Genomic DNA, 10,394 nt, shown 5'->3' on the forward strand with positions numbered 1-10,394 from the left:
TATCATGAAGTTCCATGCAATCCGCAAAATTTTGAATCACCTACATCAAGCTCCAAATGGTGTGGACATTATTTGGGGCTTGAGCACATGTCAGTGAAGGGAGACCACTTCCCTGCCCTTTATTGAATGATTATAACTCAACTCTCGTTGCTTGGTCGAGAGGGACCGAGGCATGAAATAGCAAAGTACACTCGGTACGGATATTTGAATGACCGAGTTCAAAAGTGTTTATACACCCATCTGTTTTCTTCTCGAGGGGGTGTTATGCACGCCAAAGATCAGTCCTAATTTATGCTTATTGCCGAATCATGCCGAGTTGGCGCTGTGCTGTATAAATGGGTCAAATTCATTCGTCGTTCGCTTCTGGATTAAAATGATTGCGGTACCAGTAAATGTTTGCATGTCCACTTCAGCAGTCAAGCAGTAGGATTTTTGTGGTTTACCAACACGATGTTGATCATCTTTGGACGATTTAGGTGCGCAAAACAATCCAATGGGTGCAGTACTTGATTAAGCATCCTCTCATGCATTAGAGGGTATTTAACATTTCAAAATTTTGGTCGAAGATGTTCCTCAGTGTGTGAAATTCTTTCCGAAGAGAAATCAGTGATGGTGATTAAAGTTGGCTATTTTTTTTTCTTGGCTATTTCATAACCTGTGATCATGTGATACCTGTGTTTGGCACTTGGATAGATATTCTGAGTTTAGTTCAGCACACAGCCTGCATTCTACACCTCATTCGTCAGTCCTCTGGGTGATCTAAAGCACACTTGAACAGACCAAATAAATTATTTTAGCCATGCTGACCAGTACCCCAGAGCATACAAGTACACGCATAGTATTTCTATGCTGAGGGAACACTGGAGGAACCGTCGGAACATTGTCTTATCAGAGACCTCGAGAAGAGAATAACTGCGATTTCGGGTGAGCTGGTTATAATGATGATTGTGTTAAATAGACCTTATTCGTCACGCATAAGGTGCGGATAGATTGAAATTTTAAGAAATACGCTAATTTGATTGATATTGCAGATTTTTCCCTTACACTTACCGACTGGGTGCGTCGGTCTAAGTACCGAGGAACAAATGTGTTTGAATACTGCCAGCTTAGGTATGTTTAGTGGCTGTTGATCTGTTCACTGACCCATAAACGTACCATCAGTAACTGAAGAGGCATCATCATTGAGCGAATGATGAAGATATCTTCTTGACTGGTGACAAGACGTTTTCCTGTCCATTACTAGACTTGGCGAAGAGTCACCGACGACTGAAGGACAAACGACGGCGCTTGCTCCAAGAAATTTGGAGACCTCGTTGTTTGTATGTGTGTCTGTTGTTTCTTACTTTGCACCCCCAAACAGATCTGCTCCCTTCGAGTTAACGTTTTTATCGGATGGCTCGTTTATTTTGAAATGATACAACTTAGACGGGATGACCCAGAACGCTTTGCGTTGCTGCTGAAACTAGTGGTGGGCACTGAGGAAATGCAAGTATAGTTTGGGTTGTTCTGATTTTTTTGCAGCTATGCGACCTCAAGCAGAACCCTCCAAGTTATGCACCAGTAACTCTTTTCTTGGAGTGCTAACTGGACTTGTAAGTGTCTCAAACGTGTGTGTGCAGCAGGCACGGTGTGTAGCCCGTGTCTGCTGTATGCCAAGTAATGGAAAATGACCTAGCCACAACGATACTTGTGAATGTGTTCAACCGTTTTGAAGTATTCTGTCCATTTCGCATCCGTCCATGAAACTGTGTCAAGTCGTCTAGTTTGGTCTTTATGTTGCGAGACCTGGAACTGTCCAGGTATCAGACAGCAGAAACCGTCGGTAATTAAAAAAATCGTTCAGCTGTAGCAGGTCAGTAAGTGTTCACCGTACCCGCTGAGCTACCTCGAGCCACCACTTACGTTTGGTCACTTTAAGGTGTTAACACATAAAATGAACGGGAATGGATCGTGCCCTGTCATATATTGAGCGTGTAGTTGATGGTACCGCCGATTTGTTACACCGGTCGAAGGTATTCAACTTCGATAGGGTATCAGAATTAGGAAAACTGACAAATAAAAAAGCGAAATGACTAAGTGCTGAAAGTGCGTTGGATGGAGCAAGTAACTGCCTCATCTGATTCGGAAAAGATGGCTGCAACAAGAAAACTCGAGAGAGTCCCGTCAGTTCCGCATTATCCCTGTTTCGACGTATGAAATTCTCATCATTCGAATCCACAGAATTCTTTGAACAACTAATGAAGTGACCCCTGTTGTTGCCTCTTCCTCAAATAAGAAGACCAACTATCAAATGAACCGGACCAGAAAAACCAGACCCTAGACTGGACCCAAACACATGTAGGTTTCCCCACCGACCCAACACTTGTTCAACCACTCTAACACACTGAAATCCCTCGGCCGACACCCAACAGGGATTTGGCTCGACTTAGCTGATTGATTCTCCTTCTGCCTTAAATCTCGACCAACCTCGGAACCTAGTCACTTGGCCTGCCAAAGCTCTTGTGTCAAAAGCGAAACGTTGCCCAGCAATAAATCTACCGACTGTCACCAAACTTCTTCGAAAACGAAGACTAACTACTCTGCTGTCCTTAGGCCCTCTTTGATAGGCTTCGAAAATGGAGATTCTAAGTTTCCAGTTTTTTTTACATCCCAGTAAACTAATACTATGGAATTCCACAATCAGCATAAATGCCACGCGACAAGCACCAGCTAGGGAGTGGACTACACGTAATATGCAAGCTGAGCATCAATTACGTAGGCCAAAGTACATTTACTACTTGATGGCTCCCGATGCCACTTCTAGACAGTGGAACATCACCTACTCTACAATGACACCAGAAATAACTCCGAGAATCTGAACAAGAGGTTAGGGAGTTGTATGATAGAATGTCATCAAAATAGTACGGAGACTACTCAACAGTACTATGAACTTAAGGCCATCGGCAACGATGAACACTCGTTCTTACTCGAAAATCGTATCTTGTGTAACAAGAAATATCATCAGTTTTGCCACTTTGGTTTGCAACAGTCCACAACTGGGTGAGCGACGAAAAAACCTTACCTAACTGTCTGGTTAGAAACAATATCTTCCGAAAGACCTGAGCCGTTCTCTATTGAACCCTCAGAAAATATGCACGTCAGACATAGGTGAGTGGATACAGAAGAACTAGAGAGCAGCGTATAGTTCACCGAATGTTGGCAAAGTAAATGATTAGGTTGCCTACTTCACGTACATATGACTAAAGAAAGTTCGTAACAAAACAACGATATCAGGCAAAAAAGAGCAGAGAAAGACAAAATTAAGCGTACCCTTCTCCACGTATGCTCACTATGGCAGACAGTGTGGGGGGGGGGGGTCGCATTGCCTGTTCAGTCGTGTGCAGCGTGGAGGGTGATACGTGATTGAGGTTATTCGAAAATAATCGGTTCCATTCTTAGAACTTGTTGCGTGGTTTCCGGAGAATGGGCAGAGAAAAGTGAACGATCGGTGACTGATAATGAAAGGTAAAGATAATAGCAATCAAAAAACATCTCAATGGTTGGAGCTCAATGTGTGTTTGTGTGTGCAGAACTGTGTGGAGGAGAGGGCGGACCACCAAAACAGACATAGACACACATTTGGGGAATGAAACGGGATAGATATGGGTGGTTTTCGACAACCGGCTGATGCTGTTGCTGCTGAGGCTTCCTTACTCTTGACCAAATCCCTCAGATTCATCAATGGCAAGCGTAAGCTTCGCCTTGAGTTGTTCGTAGGATTTGTAGGGCGGCAGGTCGAGCCGATTGAAACAGGTGTGGCTCCGTGGAAGTGAGCGCTCGTCACCGACCTTTTCTATACAGAACCTTTGCGGCCCGTTGCTGCCTGCAGGGTGAAACCAAACGGAGAATATCAGATCCTCTATAAACATGGTATGAGAAACAACGTTTGTATGAATTGAAAGCACCGTAAACAACACACTGTGTGGTATAACATCTTTTTAAGCCAGACAGTTGCACTTATGACCGCTAAAGAAATTGGAGAAGCGATGGACCGCTTGACCTGAAGTGTTCATACTCGCAGTAATCAGAGCCCAACTGGTCATTCTGAAAAAGGGGTGTGAACTCAGTCAGTCATGGATCTGAAGACAGAAACATTGTCTAAAACAGGTACCTGGTCATATTAGCGCAGAAACGACTAGACAACAAGGATGGAAGTAATTGGCAATCTGAACACTTTAAACCGAGTTGTTTGTAACGTAAGAAGCTGAAGGAACTATCTTGATGACTTCACTGAAATATGTGGAGTAGCGTAAAGTTAAAAGTTTGCAATGTGAAAAAAGTAATTCGTGGGCCCGGAACTTGATCACATGCCTTAGGATCCTCTTGGTTACTTCCTGTTTTGGTAACTTTTCAGTTGTACGACACAAGCATTTTAGGCTGCAAATCACGTTTGGAATTAGCGAAATCACACTCACGAGGACTGCCTGCAGCGCTCATGCCACCTACCATTTAGTCCATGGTTGAAACAGTCGGTGTTCGATTGATTCACCTTAGTTTGTGCCCCGATACTTGAATAACAATTATCCTAGTCCCTCAGTTGACTACTTCACTATGAGTTTTGCATGATTCTCGGACTATGACTGACATGCGTACGTTCGCGCGGCGAGTGAGCACTTTAAAGCAGTATGACTTCATGTCTTATAGTGACATGTAGAAGTCTCGACCATCGGTAGGGTAGCATTTGATGATCTCAGAAGGTCGCATTTCTTTAACCACCATCCTTGGATCCTCAGATGTTTTTGTCAACCGGGATGTTGACGCTCTCAGCCGCTCTAACTGATTTAACCCCCGTGTCAATGCGTCACACTGCGATGTGGCCGCTATTGAACGCAAGCGGTGATACGAATGATGAGTGTTCCGCTGATCAAGGCAAAACAAACCCACCACCTTGGAGTAACCTACGGATGCCAATAAACGTTCTGGAACTGTCAGTGGCCAGTTGGCACAAGGGACGATAATCTAACTTTGAACCGACAGCGAGTTGTAGTGATGCTCAACACTTATGGTGGGATGAGCCCGCAGAGAGGACCTAAAAATTTGACCTAACACAATGAAAATGGCAAGTTTGGAGTTTAGTTGATTAACAGATAAAAAAATTCGTTCCAGGTGTCCTCTGATTCTCATTAATCGGTTTATTGCACCCAGAATCATAGGAATGGTAAGCATGGACAGCCAGTTGAAGCATCTTGGCTGCCGGTGGTCGATACTGACCATCTTATATCGGAAGCGCTTGATGTGACAATGAGCAGCTTCCCCTGACAAGCTCTTCGATCTGAGCAAAAACAGGATGCACACGCACAAAGGCCTTTAGGGAGGGACGTTTTCGGTTTGGCCAGGAAGAAAAGTAGCATCTAAGTGGGCGATAGGGAGCAGTATTAATCAATGTAGCTCTGCAGTCCGTGAAGCGCAGGACGGAATATGTACGATCCTGAAGAACTATCTTAAAACTTCAGTAAATAGGTTATACCGCATATATTCACATGAACTTGTGTTTTTTCATTGGTCATTAATATCGACACCACGATAACCGGGAAATTTATCACTCTACTCACATCTTTTTCAATCAAGGCCTATTTCCCGGACATTGTTAATAAATCACCCGAGGGGAGGGGGACTGCAAACGGTTCAAAATAGAAATACGTGTTCGTGATTTTTCCAACCACAGCAAGCGTGGAGTTGATATTCCAGAAGGTATGTACAGTTGTCTACCAGCTACAAAGAGCAGATAACCAGCCATGTGGCTTTGTAACCATTCACAGTTGTGTTTCAGGGAGGCAACCGGAAGTCAGAACGACCAGTCGCGAAAAAAATTTGTTTGACCTAGTTGACGAAGTACGCGATGGACCCTGTGTATCGAGTGGAAACATGCATTGTGCAGTCTCCTGATGATAAACAAAAATGTGACTGAATCAGGGCGCAACAGAGTCAGTCGGACCTGTTTTCACGACAAAAAATAAGTGCGCAAAACCTGCTGTTCCTCGTCCGCACACAGTCCAGGATATTGCTGTATAGCTAAAATAAACTGTGTAGCAATGAGGTGACGTACCTGAAGCATCGTACACTGTCTATCAAGCACGTGTACAGTGATTGGTCGCCAGGTATGATCAACTGACAGCCCAGAACATACCGACTGCAATCGGCTTGCACCACCTTCCATTAAACAATACCCTTTCATTCGTGTACTAAACCACTAGTCACTTACTACTGTTTCACTCGGCCTTAGTGGCTACCGCGAAACCGTGGCTTTCGTGAACGGTCACCCTTGCGTAGCCCTTCGATCGAATGTTGCCTGAAGGCGGCATCTCTAGCTAGCGTCTCTCCATTATATCAGAGAGCAACCTATCGGATGCATTCGAATTATTAAGGATGACTGGTGAGAGAAAGAGTGCACTTCAATGTGGAGTGGTCTATTGACCAACACGAACTAAGCGGTTACACGCGGTTACCATCATCTGCACATTCACAAACCTTCTGTTGAACTTTAAACAATAATTAACAAACACTGCAACTCGGTTCCATAATTTCCGTACTAACCTCCCATCAGATGTGGGGATGACGGTTTGACATTTGTCACACACTACTCATGTGGTCCATCAGTAGCCGCATCGTTTACACTGACAGACGAACCTTGTGTCGGGTAGGAATGAAAGCAACTCGTGCAACACTGTCACACATTCAGATTCCCTACCTATATGACTTGCCGTAATGACCAGTTTGCATTTCTGTGTTCTTCTAAAAAAAATAAGCGCACTCATTTCCATTGATTTATGCCCAATATTTATCAATGAGGCGTAGTCCGTCCATAATCACGCCGAAATGAGCATCTTTTCCCGAAAAATTCCCCCAAATCACGGACGACTTTCGAGAAGCGGTTCACGTGATACACCTCCGCGATTTGCTTACCAATCTGGGTGAATAGACGAACGACCACTTGACTCACACACAATCAACACACCTGAGATTTCATGGTCAGGTCAGCCTCTCAGGTATAAAACATATATCAAGGTTTCCCAATATGTTCGATTTACTTTCCGCAAAAAATAGTTTTGGAACTTAAGAGACTGGGTTTCTAGCATGTTATCTGGCACTGATTTCCTCCCCATTTAAGTTATTTTAGAGGCCACCAGGCTCAAACCAGTGCAGAATTTTGATTACGAGAAGGTCTTCTTCAGTTGTGTCACGGCGCAGTTATTTTTATCTAAACTGAATGATGAATTCAATTGAGCACACTCATCTGGACCCCACAGACGTAGAGAAAAAATTGTCAGGATATCCAAACGAAAATCGATGGATGTAGTTTCTTCATCACCGTATCTAATAGAAACAAAATAAAGCATCCATCTGCCAAATACAGGCAGGCCTTCCAAAGCGGCAAGGTCTAAACTCATAATGGATGACTGCAGTACAGGCCGATTCAACAGAACCACATGTAAAGTACAAATGGAAAAATCACATAGCACTATGGGGTCTCGTTCCGGCTCGAACTGCTCACACTGCTATCGTCCAGGACAAGGAAAATATTACACAACACTTTGTTGCCACCGAGGAAAACTTTTCGACTTTGAACTTTACACTAATGGGATTTATTTGGAACCATAACTGACAGCCGCCTTCATGATTTGATTTTCAAGGCCTGTAAACGCTTCTGCAGTTTAGACCCAGTTTCGACAGTAACAGTTCAGTTTACGTGTATTTTCGATGATTCGTTCTGTTTCCACAGAGTAGCCGTGAAGGCATTCTTCCTCTAGAGATCCCGTCGGATGGAAAATCAAAGCGAACGACGGTGCACACAACTTGGGCTTGTGAATAGCTCGAAAGCATTTCCTTACATATTGGTTTACTTACCAGTTCCGTGCACTAAATCCGGACACCCCAAACAGAGTGTACACGAACTCCAAAACAGGACTAGTTCCAATTCGTTCCTAAACTATCTTATGCCAAGATAGTGCTATGGAGAACCGGTCGGTGCGAAACGCAGGCATTGTTTCCACAATCACAGATTCCATTGAGCGAAGGCACTCCCGGCCGATCCTCTTGCGTTGTCAATGTTAGTGAAACTCTTCGTTCAACTGCCAACCCACCGACTGGTGCAATCAATGGAACAAACAGTTCCATGCTTTTAGGAATACTCCCAATCATATTGTGGTAGTCAAGTATGGCGAAAACATAGATGTGTTATTGAACGTCTGTCAGTGACCATGACGACAAACCAATGCGTTCGTAATGAGGTCACGTGTGGTCGTGTCATAGTGCACTTGATGCCTTAGATGTAATTGAGATTAACGACCAAGTTCGAAAATGCACTCGGGTGTAAGGGCGTCAGATATAGCATAGAAGCCAAAACACTAGGCTGATTTGGATTAAGTATGACTGAAACCCATAATTGGGACGGTAGCGGTCATACAGGCCGACATTTTACCCGTAGAAGTTACTGAAAGTGGCGCTACTGGAGGTGCTTCAATCGTGTGATCTGAATACAAACGTCGTAACTAAAGGTATGTCATCAAAATTCCTGGTTGGTCAGCTAAACAAACGAAACGGAACAAAACACGAAAGCGGCAAAGAAGTTGAGGCTAGGACTACCGTGGCAACATGATAGGATATTTCGGCAACTTTGTGAACGTAACGACTAGCAACAATGGCATTCCAGCACATAGTGAAGTGCTTTGGTTCTCTCATAAGACTTGCCTCGTCTACATTTAAACCTGATCCACGGGCCCCTGCAACTCTTATGGAAGGATTGAATAATTACGACTTGCGAAGTGAGCTTGTATCTGTGAGAATCAGATCCAACGAAAGCGGAACGTAATTAATGATGTCCAATATTCATTAATTATCCGCTTTCTGATGGAGGGATCTGTTAACTACATTTATCGTTGTTGTAGAATCCACCGATCAAGAATAGTTAATCGATCGTCGACGGTTTTTCAGCAGCCTTATGAGTAGTGCATCACGAATATGCATTTATCGCGATATCTCGAATATCGTAGTGACTGAAACATGAGGCGGCCTGGTGCAGCACATTCACTTGCCTGGAAACATCACAAACGAGGGATTCAGGTGGGTTTTAGGTGAGTCTCTCGCGAAACCAAATTAGTTTGCTTATGAGTGTATTTCGCTAATAGTTAATTGATTCATGCAAGCACAAAACTCCCTGAGCATATCGCGATGAGTAGGGATGTGTACGGATACATCCGCACATTTATGATTCTCTAGCTGGAATGGTAGAACATTTTTAATCTTGGATTGTTCTGGCGCTTTTTCATATTATCTCTTGATAGGATTTTTGAGATGACCCGAAAGAAGTTTGTCAAATCAAAGGTTCCAAGAGTTGTTCAAACTCCGTCGGGTAACCTGAAAGGTAGCAGACTACATCAATATTTCTATCGAGACGTCAACTTGTGTGTAACTGTTTTGTAAAACCATCTCGACTCGCATTACAAAAACAACAAGAAGTCGTTCACATTGGTGTTGAGTCCTACAGAAAAGCTTCGGGAACACCAAGCCAGTGACAAGCTGCATCAACTATTGTTTCGCTGCCGTACTCTGAATAGTTGCGTAGAGTGAAAGGTCTTCTGGGGGAGGGATTCCACTAGTACTTGAAAATTCGCGAGTAAGAGATACTGAGACGAACTCGTATGGGTTGGGAAATAACGCGTGCAGCGGAACACAATTTGTGTTGTGACGGATACACTAAGGAACTCACCCATCAAGTCCTTGAAGCCGCCAACCGGGATTCGACAAGTGCCAGTCACAAACTGTAGAAGACGCACGCGCTTCTCCTGAGGCAACTCCCGGACAAACTAAAAGGGGCAAATTGAAGCGCATAAGCACTGCGATGCATTCAAGTCATCCGAATTGGCGGTGACCGAAACAAATGAACATATGATGTACGTAGAACGGGGAAACCTAGGCATCACAAACTACTGGGAATGGGAAAGCTGTGCGTGAAGGGAAGTTTCATACGATTGGGATACTCTCGACGCTCACATGTGCCATTCTCCTTAACTGGCTGGACAGGAAGAACGCTGTTTGTAACGAGACGCAGAAAAAGCACCTTTCACTTGAGGAATCATTGTGAAAAATAGACGCCCGGGTGTACCTGTGAAATTATACAGCATGTGATTGCATCACATTTCATACAAAGAAACTCACTACGGAGTTGTCAGGGTTCTTTTTCATCCCCAAGCTTTTGATTTCGTGATGAGCCATATTCTGTATTGCACAAATTTACAGACTTTCGCGCCAATTGACTTCATGTGGTAAGACCTAGAGAACCACATTCGTTTGCTAATGATCAGTCGAAGATTGTACACCAATCGACTAATTTTCGAGATTAGACGATATATATATAT

At 43.8% G+C, this 10,394-nt stretch overlaps 1 protein-coding gene across 1 annotated transcript in view; it reads right to left on the reverse strand.

Moving 5' to 3' along the window:
• Nucleotides 1–2,977: 2,977 nt before the first annotated feature.
• T265_09141 (hypothetical protein) overlaps nucleotides 2,978–10,394 on the reverse strand; it is a gene marked incomplete at both ends in the record, with an annotated part of 58,170 nt that continues 50,753 nt past the window's right edge. The window contains 2 exons of the mRNA XM_009175138.1: nucleotides 2,978–3,862; nucleotides 9,746–9,842. Of these exons, the coding sequence (XP_009173402.1) occupies nucleotides 3,690–3,862; nucleotides 9,746–9,842 (270 nt within the window). The remainder of the gene's footprint in view (nucleotides 3,863–9,745; nucleotides 9,843–10,394) is intronic.

The sequence above is a fragment of the Opisthorchis viverrini genome (genome assembly GCF_000715545.1).
Source record: "Opisthorchis viverrini unplaced genomic scaffold opera_v5_259, whole genome shotgun sequence".
NCBI lineage: Eukaryota > Metazoa > Platyhelminthes > Trematoda > Opisthorchiida > Opisthorchiidae > Opisthorchis > Opisthorchis viverrini.